We start from the raw sequence: 22,186 nt of genomic DNA, 5'->3' as shown, positions 1-22,186 counted from the left end.
TGCGACACAACCAGAGCGCTTTCATTGCGGCGAGTGCTCCTGCCTGGCCCTGGCTCTGCTCCATGGCAGACACAGATCCCAGTGATTACCACACCAACGGGGATTTGCAGACTAATGGGATTGTCTGTGGAGCAGCTCCCTTTGTGCCAGCCTGGCTTTTGCAGGCAGCACTGCTGATGGCTCCTATCCGCAGCTTTAGACTTCATCCGGTGCCTGCAGCTCCCACCCCAGCAGTCCCCAGCTGGATTTGCTCCCATCCCTGCTTCCTGGGATGAAGTCAGTTCACAGCTTTCATCCAAACACCCCCTGGCATGCAGAAACCAGAGAGCTGCTGCTCTGGTGTCGCTCCCAATGAGTGTCTCACATCCACTCTGCATCAAACCTCTCACCTTTGAGGAGGAATCACAGAACCATGGAATGGTTTGGGTTGAAGGGACCTTAAGGCTCCTCCAGTTCCAACTGGACACAACAGGGACCCCTTCCACTGGAGCAGCTTGCTCCAAGCCCCTGTGTCCAACCTGGCCTTGGGGAACAAGGCCAGCACAGCCCCAGAACACAGCATCCAGCACTGTGCATGGGTGTCCTGCACCACTCCAAGCCCTGCACTGTGCAGGGGGGGTTTCAGAGCCTGCTGCCTCCCTCTGTACTCCCCAGATCCATGTCAGAACCTGCCCCAGCTCCCCCCAAACCCCTCATGGGCGCCAGCACCCCACACAGGAGACACCATCAAGGGGGTTTTCCACCAAGCCATGAGCAAACCCTACAGACGGGAGGGATGGAAGAAGCAAACCAAAGACAACTTGTGCTGCTTTAATGCCAAGAAGGGTGAGGATGGATGTTAGGGGAAGAGATGCTGCGCTGGGAGGGAGGGGGATGCCGCTGGGGACAGGGCACACAGGGATGTAAGCAGCGTGAGGCTCGCAGCCAGCTCTGCCTACCTGCTGGTCCAAATACTCTAGGTTTCTTTGCAACTGAAGGTCTAAAAGTTCATCCTACCAGGAGCCAGCAGGCACGCGGCAAGAAACAACACACAAAACATATAAAAGAAGAAGCAAAGCGGTTAGGTGAAGGCTACGGAGATGCGGAGACCTCTTGGCCAGGGAAGTGAGAAGTGTCCCTGTGGATGGGCCCTGCAGGAGCCCCACTCTCTTCCCGCACGGCCCTTTCCCTGTGTCTCTGGCTAGTGAGGATGGATGGCAGCATGGGTGGCTTATGGTAACTTGTGCTTCTCCCTCCTCCAACAATCTGTCCTGCCGTGTAGCTTTGGGTCTGTGCTCTGTGTGTGGGGGACATCCTGGTCTCACCCCATCAGCTCCAATGGGAAAACACAACGCAAAGCAGCAGCTGTATCCAGAATTGAGGAATGAAGAAGGGGAGAGGTGCAGGGTGTACGCCAGCATCAGCCAGGGACCATCCTGGCCCAGCAGCACAGGGATAGAGGGATGCCCCATGACCTGGGGGATGCAGGGTAGGAACTGGGGCCTTTCCATGAGGATTTCCTTTGGGTATGGCAGGGAGGGAGCAGAGACAACAGCAGAAGGACCTGTGGTCCCCACCTGCCCACAACCTGGAGCACAGCGGTTCCTCCTCAGCCACCCAAGCCAGGACCCCTCAAGCCAGCCCCACATCCCCAAGGGACCCTGAGCCCCCCAGTTGCAGCCGCTCAGCCCCAGCACCGTACATACCATCTTGTCGTGGATGGTGGGTGATGCTGGGTAGTGGTACGGGTACATTCCCGCAGGGACGGGCCGTCTGTCCCCCAGGTAGTCATACTGAGGAGAGAGGAGACCCCAAACGTGAGAGAGGTGTGTGAGGGGCCACAAAGCAAAGGCAAAGGCAGACCCCAGCCCTGCAGCAAGATCAGCCCTGGTTTTAGGGCACAGAACAGAGACAGGGAAACCAGAGCCCCCTCCTTGGGAGCACATCACTCGTGGTGGCCTTGGGCATCCCATCAGGCTCACAGGAGCAGCCAGGAGGGAACAACCACAGCCTGGATGCAGGATGCCAAGGGGACACCTAAAGCCATGCTTCAAGCCACGGACTTTGCCCATGGCAGGGGCGTTGGAACCTGACGTTCGTAAGGTACTTTCCAACCCAAACCATTCTATGATTCTATGACTTGGTGGCATTTTGAGGAAGGCAGTGCATCACAGAATGGTTTGGGTTGGAAAGGACCTTACGATCATTCAGTTCCAACCCCCTGCTATGGGCAGGGACACCTAGCACTAAACCATGTCACCCAAGACTCCATCCAACCTGGCCTTGAACACTGCCAGGGATTAAGCATTCCCAGCTTCCTTGGGCAACCAATTCCAGTGCCTCACCACCCTTACAGCAAAGAACTTCTTCCTTATATCCAGCCTGAACTTCCCGTTTCCCCTGTTCTGCATGCAGAGAGAACAAGCGGTACTGCAGCATCCCTGCCCTCACATCCCCAGCCAGAGTCCCCCTCCAACCCCATGCATCCCGAGCACCGATGGGCATTTACCTTTGGAGAGCTGATGGATCTCCTCATCATGAAGGTGGTGGGGTCAGCGTAAATGTCCTCACCCCGGGGTGGCAGCCGCTCAAAGCGGGCACTGGGTGAGCGCACCGGGGAGTAAACCCGTGCCCGGGCATAGGAGCCCTGGCTGGGTGAGCGGGGCACAGAGTGGGACCGGGGCTGCAGGGACATGCGCCGCAGCGAGCCCGAGGCTGCATCCACCTCATCCAGGTAGGTCGGCTGCCTCCCAGGCCCGGGCAGCCAGAGCGGGACATCCTGGCGGCCGAAGCCGGGATGCTCCTTCCAGTCACGGAGCTGGTAGGTGCCCCCGTTGCGGAAGGAATGGCGCTTGTCCTCCAGTGCCCAGGGCGGGCTCACCTGCTCATAGGCGGGCATGGAGCAGATGCTGTCGGGGCGCACGCCGGGGGGATAGTACTGGTAGTCCTCAGGGTACTGGGGTGAGTAGGGGGAATAGTAGTCGGGTACCCGGCGAGACATGGGGTAAAACCTGGTGGGGCTGGAGGAGGGAAGAGAGAGAGGTGAGAGACAGACTGGTGTCAGGCTCCTCGCTCTGAAGATGGGGGTCCCAGTGGGCAAGGAGAGCCTTAGAGCAGGCAGCTGTGATGCCAGAAACTGGAAAGCTGGCTGGCTAGCATCATTCCTCTTAGGTAGCATCCCTCTTCCCAGGGACCCTGTGGTGGCATCCCTCCTATCATGCCTCTTCCCATGGACCCTGTGGCAGCATCCCTTCTATCAGGGATCCTATGGTAGCATCCCTCCTCCAAGGGACCCTATGGTACCATCCCTTCTCCATGGGACGCTATGACGGCCTCCACTCCTGTCATCCCTCCACAAAGACTGTGTGACATCCCTGCTCCCAGGGACCCCACAATGACATCCGCTCCAAAATCTTCTTTACTTGTCTTTTTGGGGTGTCCCCCCCCCAAGCTCAAACGTGTCCATGGGGTCAGCCTAGAAAGGAGATTTTCTGACCCAAGGAAGGCTCAGAGAGCAAATAGGAAAGGGAAACCCATCCTCAGAGCATCCCCAGGGACCAAAGGACCAGGACCTCCCCCCCCGTGCTCTGCCCTCACCTCCTCAGCTCCTCGGGGGGCACAGCCCCACGGCGCGAGTTCACCCATTGCTGCAGCTGCGTCATGGAGCTCTTGCGCTGCGCCAGCTTCTCATGGTTGGTGCGGGGGGCGATGCTGCGGCGCGGGGCCGCGCTGTCCCCATCGCCGGGGGGGAAGGCGGTGCTGCCGGGGCGGCTGGGGGACGGGTACAGCCAGCCATTGGGCTGCGGCGGCCGCTCCGCCGGCACCCGCGGCCCTTCGGGGTAAGGGCTGCCTGGCTCTGAGGGCATCTCCGGCCCCGCGATGCCGTTGGCTTTGGCCAAAGGTTCCTTCTTGCTCTCCATCCTTTCCGCCTTCCTCTCCATCTTCTCCGAGCCGCGGCCGTCACCTTCGCCCCGGGTCTTGGTGTCGGGGTCAGCTTTGGGGTGCTCGCGGTGGGAGGCGTTGTGGTGGTGGTGGTGGTGGTGTTTGCTGGGGGGGATGTTCTCAGAGTCTGGTTTCTCGTGTCTGGGGGTGCCAAGACAGGAGAGAGCGTTACCGTTACCTCCCCTTTGCCATGACACACAGTGGCATCCTGTCCCTCCCTCAACCCTCGAGGGGGGCAGTGCTCCCCCAGCTCCATTCTACAGAGGGACCCTCACGCTCCTCGACCATGGTGCTCCATCACTGGGGTACCAGGGGACAGGGACAAGGGGGAGATGGAAGTTGCTGACCTCTGCGTCGGGGGGATCTGCACCCGGGCGGCTTCGCCCATGGCTTGGATCCAGGATTCCTGCTCCTCCGTGTTCTCGGCGCTGAAGAAGTAGGTCCGGATGCCAGCGTGCTCGGCCTGGGGAGACAGGGACTGCCCGTTACTCGCCGGCATCTCCTCCACCCAGCACACCGTCACCTGCAGGGAGGCAGAGAAGTGGGGAGAGACACAGACAGGAGGGTGAGAGCCCCGTTTCCACCCCTGCACTGTCCTGCTCTGCAGGAGAAGCCATGGCCCTACCCCTGTGCCCAAGCCACGTGCACCCTTGCTGGCACCAAATGGGAGGAAGAGCCAGCACCAGCCCTTATCTCCTCAAGGGGGATCCACTTGGGAATAACCATGAGGTTGCTGCACCCCAGCACTGAGCAGGTCCCTTTAGGGTGGGCGAATGGAACGTGTCCCATTATCAGACATGCAGGGTTAGCGGGAAGGTGGATTCTTGGCCCCCAGACAACAGTTTTGGGGGAAAAAGGTTTGTTTTTAGTCCAAGATGCCAGTGCCCACCCTGCACTGGAAGGTGCTGGAAGGCAGGTCTGACTATTTAAGGCCTGATCAAACCTTCCACCTTCCCCCTTTTGGAAAGGAAAGGGAAGGGAGGAAGGAAAAGGAGGCAGCAGGAGGTTTTGCCCCTGGACACCTCTCATGAGTTCAATCCCTTGGAAGAATACAAGAAAACCCCAACATGGAGGTGTGAATAAACACATCCCTTGGGTCCCACCTTCCCCAGAGCATGCAGCCTCCTCTGCAGAGCCCAGTCCAAAGCGATTCCCCCCCAGGATTAGTGCGAGCGGAGCATGCAGCAGCCGGCGGTCCCTCGCCCTCCGCATGCATCAGGAGCACAACAAGGTACTACCTAGGTGATGGCTGGGTGCTGCCGTGGTGGACGGGCACGAAGAGGGACCTCCTGTCCGGGGATCCTCACCCGCAGAGAGAGGAGGAGGAGGAGGAAACACAGACACGGGGTCAAGCTGCAGCGTGGTGGGTGCTGCGGCACCGACCTCCCCCGGCCATCGGGACCCTCCTCTGGGCACAACCATCCCAAACCCCTCAGGTGCAGATGGAGAGGCAGGAATGTGCCTCGTGGGCAGCAGCATCTCAAGGCTCTTTCCCCACCAGTGTCATAGGATCAGAGTGAATTGGGTTGGGAAGGACCTTAATGCTCATCCAGTCCCACTCAGGGACACCTTCCGCTAGACCTGGCTGCTCCAAGCCCCGTTCATCCTATGCGGGCAGGAAGGTTTTTGCACTACTGTACATGAGCACAAGCCAGCCCATGCACTGACCCATCAACAAGTGAGTGCCAGCATCACCCATGACCATGGGCACCAGTTGTGCTGGGGAAGGTGCACAGTGATGCTGAAGGTGCACAAGAGCCAGGGAAGCTCAGACCCTGCTCTGAGGGATGAGTGCTGCAGGAGCTGCTCTCTGCTTCCTCTCCAACACCCACAACAGCACAGGAAGATGGGAAGAGACTCATTAGGGGCTATTCCTTTGTAATTAATCTTCCCTTTTCCTCCTCATGCCACTCAAAGCAGGCTAAAAGAGCTGGGGCCACCTCCCTGTGTCTGGCTCCGGAGTGGTGCCAGGCTGGCTGGCAGCAGGATGTGGAAGGGGAAGCGGGGCAGGAAGAGAGGTGAGAGCATCACTGGTGAGCACTCAGCTTCCAGGTACAGCTCAGGCCCGGGAGGTGATGCTCTTGCCCCACGCGTGCCTCAGTTTCCCCAGCACAAGGCACATCCACACAGCACCCAGGGTACCGCTGGGGTTACTGCAGTCACCCTCTCCCCAGCTTGCCCCATGCCCCACCACCAAGCAAGAAAAGGAGCAATGGGGACCCTGTGAGCATCACCCCCATCCCCTGCAAGCCCCAGCACAGCCCAGCGCTGACCTTGAACGTGTGCTTCCTGCTGATGTTGTCCGAGGGCTGCACGGCTGCCACGCGGAAGCTGAGGAGCGGGATGCTGCCCAGGATGCTCTCCTCCTTCTCATCTGGTGGGCAAAGGCAGGGCTTACACACACGGAGGGGATGGGGGCCCCCTCCACCCCACAGCAGAGCCCCATGAGCTGCTACAAGGGCCCGGACCCATCGCTGCTTCACACAGGCAGGGAAAACCTGTGGGAAAGCGCTGCCTGCCTGTTGCTCCCGTGGCTCCCGCACAACAGGCTGCTCAATTATTCATGCTCGCCCTCCTCTTCACTTCCCTGCCAGGGCTGAGCTGACAGGGAGCCAGGGAAGTGCCTGCTTTAACCCCTCTGGTCCCCAGTGTGGCAAACACCAGCACAAAGGGATGCATTCCTGCCCAGTGGGCTGAGCCCTCCGGACCCCTTTGCCCACACTGGGCCTGGTAACAGAACCATGGAATGGTTTGGGTTGGAAGGGACCTTAAAGCTCCTCCAGCTCCAACCCCTGCCACGGGCAGGGACCCCTTCCACTGGAGCAGCTTGCTCCAAGCCCCTGTGTCCAACCTGGCCTTGAGCACTGCCAGGGATGGGGCAGCCACAGCTTCTCTGGGCACCCTGTGCCAGCGCCTCAGCACCCTCACAGGGAAGAGCTTCTGCCTAAGAGCTCAGCTCAGTCTCCCCTCGGGCAGGTTCAAGCCATTCCCCTTGGCCTGTCCCTACATCCCTTGTCCCAAGCCCCTCTCCAGGTTTCCTGCAGCCCCTTTAGGCACTGTAAGACTGCAACAGCCCAGGTTTGCCCTGAAGCGCCCTGCTCTGCATTGCTGTACCTTTGTAGTAGAAGAGGCAGCGATCCACCAGCACGAACCAGCGTTTGTTCCACTGCTTCACCCCCGAGCTGGCCTGCGAGAGAGGGGCAGTGAGGGTGGGTGTCCAGGAAAGGGGCAGCATGGCCTTGGGGTCGGGGTACCCAGCAGGGTCAGGGCTCAGGTACCTGCTTGTAGAGCCACCCGCTTTTGGTGACAGCGGCATTGGGGTTCCTCTTCATGGAATTGGAGCGCTTCCCGAAGGCGATGCCCTTGCGGGAGGAGCGCGATGCCTGCAGAGGGGCAGAGGAGCTGCTCAGTGCCGGGGGGGGGGCCCTGCTCCCTGTCTCCGTTGCTCCTTGACGTGCTGCACGGCCCCGGGCACCCACCCGGCCTCCGGGGCGCTCCGGGGGCCCCTCGGTCACCATGGTGTGGTTTTGGGGCTCGCTGGTGACGGGCGCCGCTCGCTTGCTCCCCGCTTTGCTGGACATGTCCGAGGTGGGGCTGTGGCACAGGAGAGCTGAGTCAGCAGAGCCCCCCTCCACCCCGCCGTGGCTCCCCATCACTGCCCGCTCACCGGCCCTAAACCCAGAGGAGCTGGAGCCAACCTACTTGTGCGGGTCAAGCCTTGAGGTGTCCTCGGGGACCTGTCCCGTCACTGGGTGCAGGAACGTGTTCCGCCTTTCATTGTGGCTGCGGAGACGGGGGGGGGAGGACTGTGGTTATTGCTCCGGTGTGCCCCACTTTGCCTTCAGCACCACATTGGCTGCGCTGACAGCAATGCTTCACACCGGCATCAAGGCTGGCTCCCTGCATCCTGCTCCAAGCATCACCCACCCATGCTCCCACTAACCCCCACTTCAGATCTGCTCAGTGCACCCCATCAGCACTTGCCAGGAAGCCAAAACATGGTCTCTGATGGCAAAGCCCTCAGTACTCGTGCTGGACACCATACACATCACCATAAACCCCACTCAGAAGCAGCAGCAATGGTCCAACCTGGGCTGTGCCTGCAGCGACATCCCCATCATCACATCCTCCCCTTGGGCTCTCTGCTTTTAGAGCTGTTTACCAAAGCCCTCCAGACTGGGCATCACAGACCCCACACATCAGCCCAGGACCCACCACCACGAGCTCGATGAGCCCCAGCTCTGCCCCTGTGCTGCTCTGGTGACTTGGGGTGCACCCAAAGGCGGATGTATCCGGTGGTGCTGGGCTCCCCAGTGGTTCCAGGCTCACAGGGAGGAGCAAGACACGGCTCCGGGCTCGGCTGGCAGCGTTTGCCATGGCCCTGCCCCATCTCGCAGAGCCGGTATTGCCAGGCACCCCGGCACCAGATGAGAAACCCTCCTGGGGCCTTGCTGCTGGAGCTGCGTCAGGAGCAAAGGGTTCAGGGCTCCATGCAGGGATGTTTGCATTGCACCCTGTGACATTCCAAAGGATGCCAGGACATGGGTGCCGCTGACCACCCATGAAGCCAACGCGCCATCGGCCCGGCACGCTGCTGATCCGCTCCCTGTCAGCACCACAAGGGAAGTTTGAGCAAGGAAATGCAGCTGCCAAGACCATCCCATCCACACAGCTTCCCCCGACCTGGGCTCCAGCCAGGCTCTGGAGACATTAACCACTTTGTACCCAAAAGAGCCCTGCTGGGAGCTGCTCCCCCTCGCAGGTCGCATCCTGCACCCTGACATGGAGCTGCTCTCCTCCCCGTCACTTGGGGTCACCGTAAGAACCTGGCAATGTGTGTGCACCCTGAAAAGAGGGGCAGTGTTTGCACCCCAAAATCCATCCCTCCCGGCACCAGTCAGTGCCACCATGGACACGAGTCATCCATGGGAACAGCCTGCCCAATCCATGCCTCCACAGCAGAAAAGGGGGTTCTGCCACCCAGGGCTGGGGCTGTTTATCCCCAGCAAGTGACTTTGGAGGGATGCACCACAGTGGTACAGGGCAGGATCCAGCCCCCCACGGTGCTTATACACAGGGACCATGCAAATGCCAAGCGAGCAGCACCCCGACCACACCAGCCCTGGAAAGTGGGGGCTGCTGGGAGCCTCCAGCGTGCCTGACCCCCAGCCAGGGACATCCCCTCCATCACCCTGCGCCGCAGCAGGTTTCCAATCCCGCTCTTTCCCTGGACACCCACCCTGCTCCACACCCCCCGCTGCTGCTCCTGCCACCCACCCCAAGCCTCCCTCCAGCCCCGGATATGGCAAGACCCCAGGAACAAGCCGGGGAGCATCCTTAGCACATCTCCCCGGGCTGACCCCGCTCCAGAAACTCCCGCGATCCCATCACCTCCCAAGCACTGCAATGCAGCAGCCACTGCCCGGGGCTGAGGGTCCCCCACCACCGCCTGCCCACAGCACCCCCATGCTCCTACCTCACCCTCCGGTCTGCCCGGAACTTCAGCATGATGCCAAGGGCCCTCCCAGCTCAGCGCCGGCCCCCGGCTCCCGGCATGGCCGCGGTGGGCACCCTGTGCCACCAGCACGCTCCGAGAGGATGGCTCATGCCATGGGGACACCGGCCCCGCACGGGGATGCTGTCAGCGAGCGAGGGGTCTCACTGTCCTCTCCCGGTTGTCCCGGTGCCCCCCCTCGAGCCCTGCGCCGGTGCCATTGGTGCTGGGAGCTCCGGTGCGGCCGGGGCTGGCGAGCCCCCAGTGTGCGGCAGCGATGGGGACAAGCAGCTCCCGCTCGCGTCCCCGCGCAGAGGAGAAGCGAAGGGCAGCGCTGCGCTCGCCGCCTCCCCCAGCTCAGGTGCGGAGCCAGGGAGCAGCAGCCAGCAATGGAGGGAGGGAGGGAGGGATGGATGGGGCAGGACAGCACTGGGGGGCTGCCGGCCCCCCCCACACCGTAGGGCAGCAGTGCACGGAGGGGGGATGTCAGGGCGCTGAGGCAGCCGCGCTGAGATGAGCTCTGTCGCTGCCCTGGATTCACCGCCTGCATCCCTTCCCCCTGCTGCTGTCCCCAAACCATCCTCATCCCCCCCTCCCCTTCCGCGTTGCTGCCTCTTGCACAGGTCACGCCAAGAGAAAATCCCGGGAAGCGGGATGGGAGCAGGCACCGAGCAAGCACGGGGGGTGGCACCACGCAGGGTATTCACCAACAACCCCTTCAGCACCCCCAAAAGTCCGGGGAGCGCTTCACACCCCGGCAGGATGGGAGTGGGGAGGAGCAGGATGGGGGGGACCCACCCTCCGAATGGGCACGGCACTTGGGAAGGCGAATGCAAATACATCAGGGCTGTTAGGATAATGCCGAGGGAAGGAGGGAGGGAGGGAGGGGGAAAGGCAGCGCTGACAGTTCAAAGAAACCTCCAAAGAAGGAAGCGGAGCACGCAGAGCCAGCTGGGCTCCATCACAGCACATCCCTGCTCCACCAGCACCCCCGGACCACCTTGGGACACGGCTCACCCGCGGTGCTGCCCGGCCTCTCCCAGCCACTGCATCATGGAAACCAGCCCTGTCTGTCCGCTGGGCCAGCACCAGTGTCCAGCTCAGGGATGCTCCCACTGCTCCTCGCCTGGCACAAGTGGTCCTTGACAGGAGGGTGGTGAAAAGCAGCCAGGGATGGGAATCACAACCCCAGCATGAGCAGAGTGGTTTGTGTTGGAAGGGACCTTAAAGCTCACCCAGTTCCAACCCCTGCCATGAGCAGGGACCCCTTCCACTGGAGCAGCTTGCTCCAAGCCCCTGTGTCCAACCTGGCCTTGAGCACTGCCAGGGACGGGGCAGCCACAGCTTCTCTGGGCACCCTGTGCCAGCACCTCAGCACCCTCACAGGGAAGAGCTTCTGCCTAAGAGCTCAGCTCAGTCTCCCCTCGGGCAGGTTCAAGCCATTCCCCTTGCCCTGTCCCTACAGGCCCTTGTCCCAAGCCCCTCTCCAGGTTTCCTGCAGCCCCTTTAGGCACTGGAGCTGCTCTAAGGTCTATGGAGCCAGGCTGAGGGAGCTGGACTTGTTCAGCCTGGAGAAAAGAAGGCTCTGGGGACACCTCAGAGCAGCTCCAGTGCCTAAAGGGGGATGTGCCAACCAACAGCATCACTGCTCCCAAACCAGCTAAATCCATCCCTTTGGGGCACCCTGGGCCAGAGCTGCTCTCCATGCATGCAGGAACCAAGTGGTGCCATTCCTGCTCTTGTTGCAGGTACACTGCTGGCCACCAGCCACGCATGGACCCACCACAACACCGGGCAGCAGCAGCCTCAGTTTACCCGTGTCAAACCCACCAGCACTGGCTTATCCCCATGTCCCAGCAGCAGCAACTCACCCGCTCCTCACTCAGCCACCACCACCCTCTGCAGGGAAGCAGACGGGGATCAAGGTTCCCCAACAGCCGCAGGCACGTGGCAGCCTTCTGCTCTGTGACAAAGCTGATGCTCACCCGCCACCGAGGAAGAGGAGCTGCCAACCGAAGAGCTGTGGCCCTTTTGGGGATGGCAGCCTTGGGAACAGTGTGGCAGGAGCAGGAAAAGCTGCTCCTGGGTGTTCTGGAGCCGTAGCATCCTCCGCATCACCCCTAATGGCACAGGGGGTGCACCGGGAGCCTTTATCCCAGCTCAGATAAAGCCTGGAGCAGGCTCCTTTCTCCATGCACCAGCTGGGCTATTTCACACTCATTAGTATGAGAGGGAGGGCAGGGACATGGATCCTCCACGGCCCAAGGAGCAGACACGCTGCAGGGCTCTGAGCAGCAGCTCAGGGATGAAGGGGCTCATCTGGACCTCCCGGGAGGGCTGTGGAGGAGAAAGCAGTGCTTTTCCACAGGGAAAACATCAAAGGCAAACCCTCTAAACCTCCTCTTGCTTTTTCATCAAGGTAAAGAGCAAGAGAAGGGAATAAATGCACCCACATCACCCTGCAGTGTGAGCAGGAGCTGCACTAGGTGCAGGAGGTTGAGCTGCTTTATATCTGCTCTCCCTGCAGCTGAGGGTGTGAGAGCATTAACACCACCCAGCTGGGAAGAAGGTGACATGGGGACAAGCACGGAGCTACTTCCCAGCACTGGGAAAGCTTGGTGCACCCTGGATGCCGTGGGACAAAGCACCAGTGGGTGATGCCAGTGGTGCTGCTGCTGGGCAGGATGCTGGCTGCATCCTGACCCATCCTCATGGGGAAAGGGGGATGCTGGAAAAAGCTCGCTGAGCTCGGGGGGTTTCTCCCCAGAAGCTGACAGCCAAGATCCCATCTTGTAAGATGGATGCAGCCAAGCAGCCCTCAAAGCCCCCCGGTTGGTATGTAACAGACATCAGCTAATGGGAACCATCCCTGCGCCGCGGCCATCCCCGGGGCGTCGGGGCTGTTATCTGGCGGCTGCGAGCAGGAGGAGGGGAGGAGCAGCTCAGGGCCTGCCAAGCCCTCAATCCAGAGCAGAGCAGGGGGATACAGGGAAGCAAACCCCGGGATGTTGGGCTCTGCCAGCCCAGGACCACGGCAGCAGCAAACGGTGCCTGTAACACTCCCCCCCCTCCCCCCCAAACAACAGTGAAACCCCTCATCTGGAGGTGTTATCCTGCTCTCAGGGCCAGCATCCAGGCAGCTCCCAAGCAAGGGGCTCTGGTGGCCACCGGCCAAACACGCCCTGTGCTTGGCCTCCTTCCTCTGTTTTTCTATCCCTTTCTTCACCTCTCCCTCTCCCCCCGAGCCGCATCCCTTTCCTCGGAGCAGAGCCCTTGGAAACCCGTTTTCTCCCAGTTAACTGCAGCGCTCAGCACCCATGGGAAGGGATGTGGGGTCACCCCAGCACCCTGCAAGGAGAACATTCACCGTCAGACGAGCAAGTGCAAATGCTGAGTCCTTGCAAAGGGAGCCCGGCGCGGAACAAAAGCATTACAACACGCTAATAAATCAGACCCCTGCACTCCTGGGGCTGCCCCATGCAGCACAGGGGGTGCAGGGGGCTCGGCTCAGCCCCGTGGGACTGGTGCAGGATGTGTTCAGGATGCAATAGGGAAGAAAATAAGGAATAAAGCCTCAATTCTTCAGGCGCAGCACGAGTGGGTCTGGCGGAGCTGCTGCAGCCGGGGGACATGTGCCAGCAGCAAGGCTGCTCCTCTGGCTCCGGCTCTCCATCCCCGGAGGCAAATGCGGGATGAAGAGCAGCAAGGAACCCCCTGTGCCTGGCTGGGCACTGCCATGGGCTCATTGGAGCTGATGGCAGCCCTGGGAATCCCAGTGCCTGCCAGATCTGCAGCACTCTGGGGATAAAGCAGGCGCTCTAAAACCAGAGCTCCCTTTTCCTCCAGCCCAGCCCCATTCAGGGACCAGCAGCCGGTTCTCCTCCATAAGCTCATCCCTGCCCTAATCCCGGCCCCGCCATCCAGCTGAGCAAGCGTTTCCGGCACCAAGGCCGTAAGGAATGGAGCCAGGAGCCAGTGCATCCCTGTGTGCTAACAAACCCAGGCTCCAGCATCCAGCACAGCCAAGCAGCACCCGCACCCCAAACCACGGTGCCTGCCTGCTGCAGGCAGTGAGCACCATGGCCAGGCTTTACCCCCGCTCCTACAAGCACACGCTCTCCATCAATGCTCTCCATCAACCCTATGAGTCCCATGGGATCCTTGCCAGGAGGGAAGGCAGAAAACCCTGAGCTGGATCCAGCCGGGCAAAGTCCTTGGCAAGGGCGGACGGCGGCTCCCGCGCACCCACAGCCCATGGGCAACGTCACCACCGTCACACAACCTGGAGCCGTGTCCCAAGCAGGGACATCCCAAGCAGCCGCGGTCCATAGGGAGGGGGAATGGGATACGGAGCCAGAGCGGGATGGCCGGGAGCAGGGGGAAGTCCGGGGATTTCCAGAGAACAAAGCGGCTGCTGGCAGCCGGCATGGCTGGAGGTGGGAGGCGAGTTCCCGGCTCCCGCTCCAGCTGGGGTTGGGAAAAGGCACAAAAAGCACCCGGAGTTTGTGTTTTATCTCCCCGGCAACCCCGGCTCCGGCACAGGCCCCGGCCAAAACGCGTTGGTGGAGAGCTTGGGGCAGGCGCAGCAGCATCCCGTATGCGTGGGGTGACATCTGGGGAGCGTCACAGCCATGCGATGGGGTGGCCCAGGACCCACGGCAGAGCCGGTGACAGCCCTGGCAGCCTAAACCGTGTCACTCCATCCTCTTTCCTTAGGGACAGAGCCCAAACCCCATGTGCACCGGATCACCGGGCTCCCCAAGCCACCGTGGGATGGGACAGACCCACATCAGCTGGCCCAAGACATCAAGGGCATTTATCAGATCAGGATGTGATCCTTCAGCCTCTCCCCTTGCCCTCCACAGCCTCCCACTGATCTGTAATCACTATGGAGCTGCAGAGCTTCCCCCTTCCCTCGGCCCAACTGTGGCTGGGCTTGGTGCTGCTGCCAAAACCCAGCCTGGGGGTATGGGGGTGCCTGGGCAGCTGTGACACCCCACTAAAGGGGATCCACTAATGCAGCCTCCATGCCGCAAGCTGGCCCCAGACCTGGCTGCTTTAAACCTCCACTAAGCTCTTTAAGAAACCACTTCCAGCGGGCAGAAATACCTGTCCCAAGCAATCAGTGGAGCTTGGCATCAAAACAAACCCGGCCCCAATCAGGTCAGGTCAGGAGCCGGGATTATGGCAGCGGCGCTGGCGAAATCCTACTGGAACAAATCCTCAGCACCTGCTTAACCCATCACCCCCGATAATCCCCGCGGCATCCCCATGCCTTCCCCGTGCTCCGTGTGCCCAGCACCCGGCTGCTCTCGGCCACCGGTGCCTGCAGACAATGGCCCACGTGTGCCGTGGCCGGTGCCGCCGCTCACAACCACTCACCGGTGATCCCGTCCGTCCCCTCGGTCTCCGGCGCTGGCCCAGCCCGCGGCTCTCCCGCAGCCGCCGCCGGGGTGGATGGTTTCCTTCCGAGCCCGTGGACACCCTCATTGGTATCAATCATTAACAGCCACGGCGGCTGCCGGCAGCTTTAACCCCCTCGGCACCGCGCGGGACCAGCACGGGGAAGCATCTTCTGCTTGTGTCCAAAGCCCCTGTATCAGCACAGCAGGACACTGCAGGGATGCCACGGGGTGTCCGTGGAGATCCACACCCCCCCCCCCATGGACCCCATTCCCGCAGCACATCAGGTCTCTATGCACCCCAACCTGCTCCCTCGGCCGCATGGACCCCAGGAGGGATACCCCAGGCACTGTACCCTGCCTCTGCATCCAGCCGAGCCACCAGAGCTCAGCCCGCAGGAGCCCCTGCTCTCCCCATCCTCGGGGTAGCAGCAGCATCCGTGCCAAGGATTGAGCCCCACAGCCCTCTGCCCCCTGAGGAGTGGGGCAGGAAGCACCTCCCTCCCTGCCTCAGTGCTGGAGCTCAGGGGTCTCGGAGCTCTCCCTCACACAGCTTTTCCAAGGAATATCAATGGCTGTAACGTTATCCAAGCGTGTTTACAACCCAGCCGCGGCTCTTGGCTCCCGAGGCTGCTGCTCAGCTGGCACTCGATGCTGCCAGCACCCTGATGCCAGGGTCCCCTGCACGCTGCGGTACCCCTGGGACTGTGATCATCCCCATGGAGAAGGGGATGCAGCAGGAGCAGAGGCTGTTCCTATGCCCGAGGTCTGGGACGTGGAGGGACAGATGTCCCCGTCACCCCCCTGCCTCTTGCTGCGTTACCCAACCCACAGAGGGGTTGAATGATTAACCTCCGGCCGTGCCACTGCCTGGAGCCAGCAGAGCCCTGCTCTGCCTCTGCACAGCCCTGCACAATGGGAGCAAATCCCTGTCGTCCCCCCCCCGTCCGTCCAGTCGGTGTCAGCATCCCCACTGCCCCAGGAACATCCCATTCCAGCCTGCACTTCCCTGCAAACGCAGAGGGACACGGAAGGGGCTCATTCCCCATCCCCACCCCAGCTCCCATGGGCTCCCCGGCTCTGGAGGTACTCACAGCCCACGGCACCCCGCTGTCACAGCACCATTCAGACACGGATCCGCAGGGAATTTGGCCTTCCCCAGCCCCAGCTGCGGCCCCGGGAGCGGCCGGGCTGCGAGTGCTCCTAAATAACCTCGGACAAACATCTGCACGGCACCACCCCGCACGGCCGGGAGCAGGGAGCTGCTGTGGGATGGTTTCAATCATGATAGGAGACCATCAAATGGCTAAAGAATCCCACAGATGGGAATGAGCTGGGGATAACTGCAGGCACGGCGGCTGAGCAGACCCGCTGCCGGCAGGAGGGCTCGGCTCCCTGTGCCCGGGGTGTATCCCTCTGGATACAGCCACGGCTTCTGCATTTCCCATTCCCCACATCCACGCAGGACATGAAGCCACAAGCAAACAGCCCGAGTTGGGAGCACGTGGAGGGCACAGGGCCCAGAGCAGGGAGCAGTGATGCTGGGTGCTGCTGTTGAGCTTCGCCCTGCTCTTGGGGTTCTGCAGAGCCGGGTGCTCCTATTCCCACCACTGAGCCCACCGGGGTAGGGCTTGGGGCGAGCCTCAGCCTGGGCTCCACCAGCCGTTGTGCTTTTGCCTGGTTTTACCCAAATCACCCATTCTCCACTCTCCCTTGGCTGCTTTAGCAAACAGATGCATTCAGAGGGATGAAAAGTGGGAACAGCAGCACCCCGGGGTGCAGGGGGCACAACACGGCCAACACCAACACAGCGCCAGTGCCACCGCATCACCCGCATCGGGGTTCAGCGGGGCTTTGGGGTAGGGGCTTGCAGCAGCTCTGGCTCTAGTGAGCTCCCGGCCTGCTCAGCGCCCTGACCTCCCGCAGTCAAGTCCCGACTCATTCGGCGCATTCCTGGCATAGCCGGCTGTGCCGCGCGGTGCCGGCACCGAGCCCCAAGCCTGTCGGAGCGCCGAGGCTGGGAGGGTGCCAGCAGCACGCTCATGGCTCATGGCTCCTGCACCCCAGGGCTCCCTCATGGTCTCATGTGCCCATGGGGATTTACCCCTGGGTAGGAGCAGGCTCTGCCTCCTGTGCCGCGGTGGAGCTGGTCCAGGCAGCAGGTTGTCATAGCAGGCAGCCCATCATCATCATCTTCCTCCCCAGCACCCCAGCTCCCGTCCCAGTTGCCTTCCCCGGGCTGTGCCACCCATCCCTGACGTTGGCACGGGTGTGATGGAGGTATATGGGGTAACTCTCCCATTTTTAGATCTGTTCCTGTACCTCCGCAGGCCTCAGAACAGCTTGTAACCGAGCTGTGATGCAACAGCGCGCGCACCCCGGTTGTGCAAGTGCCTTGTACTGATTCGCTCCCGAGCACGGGGCTGGCCAAGGTTCTCCCACCCTGGGGTCCGCAGCCCCGGGAGCAGCCCATGATCATGGTGTGGGTGCGATGGGCACCCAAGTGCTCCCAAAAGTGCTCCCAAGTGCCTGCAAAGAGCCAATGGTGAGGATCTGCCATGGGCAGGAGCTGAGCCTGGCACCCATGGGTGCCTCCAACTCTTTCTGACAGTCCCGGAGCCTCCATGTACAGAGTGGGAACCTCCCCAGACCTGGGGAGGACACAACCCAGGGGACCTGGAAGCTCTGGTCTCCAGCACAACCATCCTGAGACACAGCCCCCAAGGGGCACATCCAGTACCCCCAGCAGCTCATGCTCCCCATATCACACCATTCACCTCCTCCAACAGCCATTAAAGGTTCAACCCAGCCATCAGCACCAGTGCCAGGATGGGTGCAGCGATGCCCTTGCTGCCCTTGGTTGGGACAACCCCGCTGTTATTGCTAGCCCCAACCCACCACACCCTGGTGTGGCAGGGCCGGGGCAGCTGGGGACACCTTCCCAGTGAATCACTGGTTGTTCCCAGCTTCCCAACTGCGTCCCAATTAGTGCACGAAGGCAACAACAGCCCCGAGGGGCAGCTGCGAGGGGAAAGCAAGGAATTTGATGGGGGGAAAGCAGGGCTCAGTAGCGCGGCGTCAGCTCAGCAGAACGAGACCTTCCCCTGACTGGAGTTTAGTCACCGTGGGATGTTTCCAATTGGAAACCAGGACAATTCCAGGCTGAATGCACGCCAGCCTTCCACTTCCCAGAAATCCCATTTGCAAATGAGCCTGTTGCCAGTTCCCCCTTCTCCCCAGCATCACGTAAACAAGTATCACCCCATCATCCCAATGGGCAGATGCAGCCATTGGGCTCTGGCTGCAGCACAGCCCATCCCTGCTGCCTCTGGCCCTGCATCCACAAGCGCTGCCCACGGAGGGAAGCTGAGGATGGGATTCCTGAGCATGACAATGGTGGAGCTGGGTCGTTCCCAGCCTGGTAAAGTCCCTTGGCAATGGCTTTGGGGTGGTGGCACAGCCCTTTGCGGCTGCCTGCAGGGTGCCTGCAAGGATGCTCATGGAGGGGAGCAAGCGCTGTGCCTGCCCTCCATCAGGAACTGGTTTGCTCGGCTCTGCGAAGAGCCGGAGGCTTGTGCTGAGTTTCCAGAAGGCAGAGATGGGGCAATACATGTGGGAAGAGCAGTTGGGTGCTGGAGAGGTGGGAGATCCCTTCTCCAGGCACCTGCAGCACGGTGGCTCTGGCTTTCCTGTGGGTTTGGGTCAGGGGAGGATGCTCCACATCCACCGGTGTCTCCAGTTCAATCTAGCCCAGAGGACACAGGGAATCAAGGGAACAGCCAAGGGAACGTGGTCACAAGCCTCAGCTCCTTAGGGAACCAGTGAGTGGAAAGAAGCCAGCCATGCCCTTGACTTGCCCTGGTGTGTTCTCCCCCTCCACGCATCTCCGTGCCCCAGCAGGATGGAGCAGGCACCACATGGGGCCCGCAGAGGGGACACCCCTGCTCTGTGCCATGCTGGGCATCACCAGAAGCAGCTGAAGGTTCCTCCTTGTCACAGGGTTAATGAGTGGCCCTGCAGGACCTGAAGGAGAGGCCCCTGGGAGCAGGGACCAGCTCGGAGCCTGGCGCTTCCCCCACTGGCACTGGAGGGAGAGGGGAGGAAGGAGCAGGATGGTGCCAGGATCAGGTTCAGCCATGAACCCACTGCCCTGACAGCGGGGAGATCACCCCTTCCCCCTGGCGTCCATCCCTGGGAGCAACGGGATGGAAACCACAGCGACCAGAGATCTACAACAGCCACACGCTGCTGCCAGACAGGGATGCTGGGGCATCCTCCAGCACTGGCAGGACACTGGTACCACCACCCCATCAGTTTGGGTGGGAGGGTCCAGGGAGGAAGGGGCTTTTCCAGGCTTCAGGAAAGGCCAGGGAGGCAGAGCAGGGTAAGCTTTAAAAAAGCCTTTCTTAAACCATCCCTTTAAACAGCACAAAGCGGGCGGGCAGCTGGGTCTCTCCCCGGGGAGGAGAGGCAACTTTAAGCAGCACTTCCAGGAGATTGCAGCGTTATTCCCAGCCAAGGGCAGGGACAGCAGCTCCCCCCGGCTTTAGAGCCAGTCCGGAGCACAGGGCGCAGGCACAGCCCCTGCCAGCCATGGACAGGGCGGGCAGGATCCCACCGAGCATCCCAGCTTTGAAGCGGGTGGGCAGGATCCCAGCGCACATCCCCACTTCCCTGGCAGCACTGGAAGCAGCAGGGCGCTGTGTGTACGCCCCGGGTGCCTCTGCCCCACTCCCGGCTCTGCCAGCCTTATCTCGCTGCCACACCTTCCATTGAGCTCCATGAGAGGAGTTTAACCCCTGGGAGAGCGCAGCCGGGCTTTCCTATGCCCGTGCCCCGTGGGATGCGCTGCCCATCCCTGCCCATGGTGCAAACACCCCCCTCTCCCCGTGCTGATGGCCAGGGCTGTATCCGCAAGCAAAACCACCCTCCCTACAACCCTTTACCCCATCCATGGCTCTGCAGCCGTCCCCCAGCACAACCCAGCCCTCTGGATGCCCCGGCACGGTGCAGACCCCTCCATCTCCATCCCAGCGCTGGGGGCTCTTCCTCCATCCCCCCTGGCTCCTTCCTTACCCCAGCACAGCACCCACTGCTGGCTCCCCCTCCCTGCTCACCGGGTGCTCGAGGGCAGTGGGCTCAGTGCCCAGGTGGGAGCTGGTAAAGGGGGAGAAGCTCCGGTGGCCTCCGGGAGCCGCCACGTCCGATAAGCGAGGTCTGAAACCTGAAGCTGGAGGTTGGCTCCTTCCTATATAAACAGGCGCTGAGCACACACACACACATCCACACCCCGCTCTCACGTCATTCCCACTGCTCCCGGCCACACCAGGCACCTTCCAGCCCTGCGCTGGGATAGCCACGGCACCGGGCACCGCTGCCCGAGACCCTCCGACACCAGTCCTGGCCCCCAGTGCGCTCAATGGACACTGGGTTATGCTGTGATCCAATGGGATTTTAATGCTGTGGACAAGTCTGCTTCCCCGTGCTTTGGGAATAGGGCTGGGACCCACCAGTGGGCAGCACTGGTGCTCAACCCAGCAATACGGGAAAGGCTGGGAAGTGCATGTTTAAGCTCATAAAACAGCCCAAAGGGACTCAACCCCGTGCTGGATCGGCTGCTGGGGTGGCTGCTGGCACTGGGGTGTGAGGTGCCGCACACCAGCCCTGCTGAGCCTCACCATGGCCACCACGGTGGCCAATAGCCAGAGCGTGGCTGCACCGTGGGACTTCCTTGTGCTGGATGAAACAACCCAGGAACACAAAACCCTGCCTTGTTTTCCTCTCTTCTCCAGGCTCACCGGCAGCCCAGAACCGGGGCGGCCACATACCATCGGTGAGGCTGGGCTGTGCTTGCTTCACCCCTGCTCCAGCCTGCGGGGCGAGCGGGGATGCTCCCAGGCATTGCCTATGGGAAAGGGGAGGGAGCCCCAAAATTGCTTTGCTGGGTAGGGGTGAAACCACTCCATGGCACCAAGAGGGTGGGCACATCTATGGGGACCTCCCCATCATGTGACTGCATCTTCATGCAGCAGCTTATGGCTGGGGGCTCTTCATGAGTGCAGCCTGGGGTTCCCAGTGCTGGCTCCAGCATCCATCCATCCATCCATCCGTCCGTCCATCCATCCATCCACCATAGATCCACCCATCCATCCATCCCTCCACCCGGGGTGCCGTGGTGGCAGCACTGGGAGCCAGCTCCCCGCCCCGGTTGCACAAGCGGCCCCAAGGCGCTGCCGGGCTGTGCACAAACAATAACAGCCTGTTTATGAGCAGGCAGCGCCCCATTCACCTGCATCCAGAGCACTCACTGCCTGATCCCAGGCAGGAACAGTGGGAGACATGTCCATCCCCATAGACCCCATTGAAACGCTGCCGCACTGGACCCTTCCCAGGCACCAGCACTGTGGGTCCATCCCTCATGCAGCACCCGGTAAAGGTACTTTGGAAGAGCAAATTTGCCTTTGGAGTGCCTGGATTGACTGGGCTCGATGGGGATGAGATGGCCTCGGGCAGGGATTTCCTCCCCAGGGTCATCCCAAGGGACTTTGGTCCCACAGCAGGTCCTCCTGCCCCACTGGGACAGCACCCATTGTGCCCTACAATCAACCCTGGCTCTGGGCAGCACCATCTCCCCTCTCTGGCTCCTCTGATGCACACCAATGTGGCCTAGCAGCACCCAAAATAGTCTTCTTCCAGCTGACCACAAGTCCCTTGGGAATGAAGCAGAGACCAGCAGCAAGGCCCAGGGCTCCTGCTGGCATAGGCTCAGGTGTTTTGAATATACCACTCCTAGTTAACCAGCCAGATGAGCCCAGTCATCTTGGCCAAAAAACAGGCAGTTTTGTACATTCTTTTGCTTAAAGAGGAGCAAAAACTGCTCCCAGCTCCTGTTTCTGCACCATTCATGCACCAAAGGGTGCCTCCTCCATCCACCCATGCAGCAGAGCAGCCACAGGGGGGATACCCCACACCCGTGGCACCCCCATGAGCAGGGCATTGAGCCCTGCACCGCATCCCTGCTGCCGCAGCACAGGGACACAGAGCATCGCTCCCCAGCAACAGCAACCCGCGCCTGAACCCAAGGTCCTGCTTATCAGCAGCACGAGCATGTCTGGTGATAAGCCCAGGGATAAGATAAGGCCCCCTGCAGCCTTGCTGCTATCACAAACCCTTCTTCGGCGCTGTACCCCAAGGCTAAGGGGTGCTGAACCCCCAAACACCCCCTTAGCAGCACGCAAGCAGCCTCTCACCTCGATGAGCTTTAGGATTCATCACATTCACACTCCAGGCATCGCCTCTTGTTTATGAATCACTCAATCCGCTTGACATGGAGGGGTGGGAGAGGGAAATAAGCATGAACCCCCCCCCA

General features: G+C 61.3%; 1 protein-coding gene across 17 annotated transcripts in view; it reads right to left on the bottom strand.

The window, feature by feature from the left end:
• PLEKHA6 (pleckstrin homology domain containing A6) overlaps positions 1 to 22,186 on the bottom strand; it is a 43,871-nt gene that overhangs the window by 11,275 nt on the left and 10,410 nt on the right. For 6 of the 17 annotated variants that reach the window (XM_061362916.1, XM_061362920.1, XM_061362919.1 and 3 more), the window contains 9 exons: positions 7,624 to 7,704; positions 7,200 to 7,515; positions 7,036 to 7,108; positions 6,195 to 6,295; positions 4,269 to 4,444; positions 3,577 to 4,062; positions 2,489 to 2,999; positions 1,686 to 1,772; positions 939 to 992 (listed from right to left, as the gene is read on the bottom strand). In XM_061362916.1, the coding sequence (XP_061218900.1) occupies positions 939 to 992; positions 1,686 to 1,772; positions 2,489 to 2,999; positions 3,577 to 4,062; positions 4,269 to 4,444; positions 6,195 to 6,295; positions 7,036 to 7,108; positions 7,200 to 7,515; positions 7,624 to 7,704 (1,885 nt within the window). Of the gene's footprint in view, positions 1 to 938; positions 993 to 1,685; positions 1,773 to 2,488; positions 3,000 to 3,576; positions 4,063 to 4,268; positions 4,445 to 5,159; positions 5,436 to 6,194; positions 6,296 to 7,035; positions 7,109 to 7,199; positions 7,516 to 7,623; positions 7,705 to 9,397; positions 9,700 to 14,797; positions 14,986 to 15,911; positions 15,934 to 19,934; positions 19,996 to 22,186 lie in introns of those variants that run through there. The other 11 variants (XM_061362917.1, XM_061362923.1, XM_061362928.1 and 8 more) reach the window with 10 other exon arrangements.

The sequence above is a fragment of the Neopsephotus bourkii genome, unplaced genomic scaffold (genome assembly GCF_033783945.1).
Source record: "Neopsephotus bourkii isolate Nb327-2 ecotype Australia unplaced genomic scaffold, CSIRO-AGI_Nbou_v1 NB_1139, whole genome shotgun sequence".
Lineage (NCBI taxonomy): Eukaryota > Metazoa > Chordata > Aves > Psittaciformes > Psittacidae > Neopsephotus > Neopsephotus bourkii.
The sequence above is the reverse complement of the archived record's forward strand: the minus strand, read 5'-3'. Positions and strand labels throughout refer to the sequence as shown.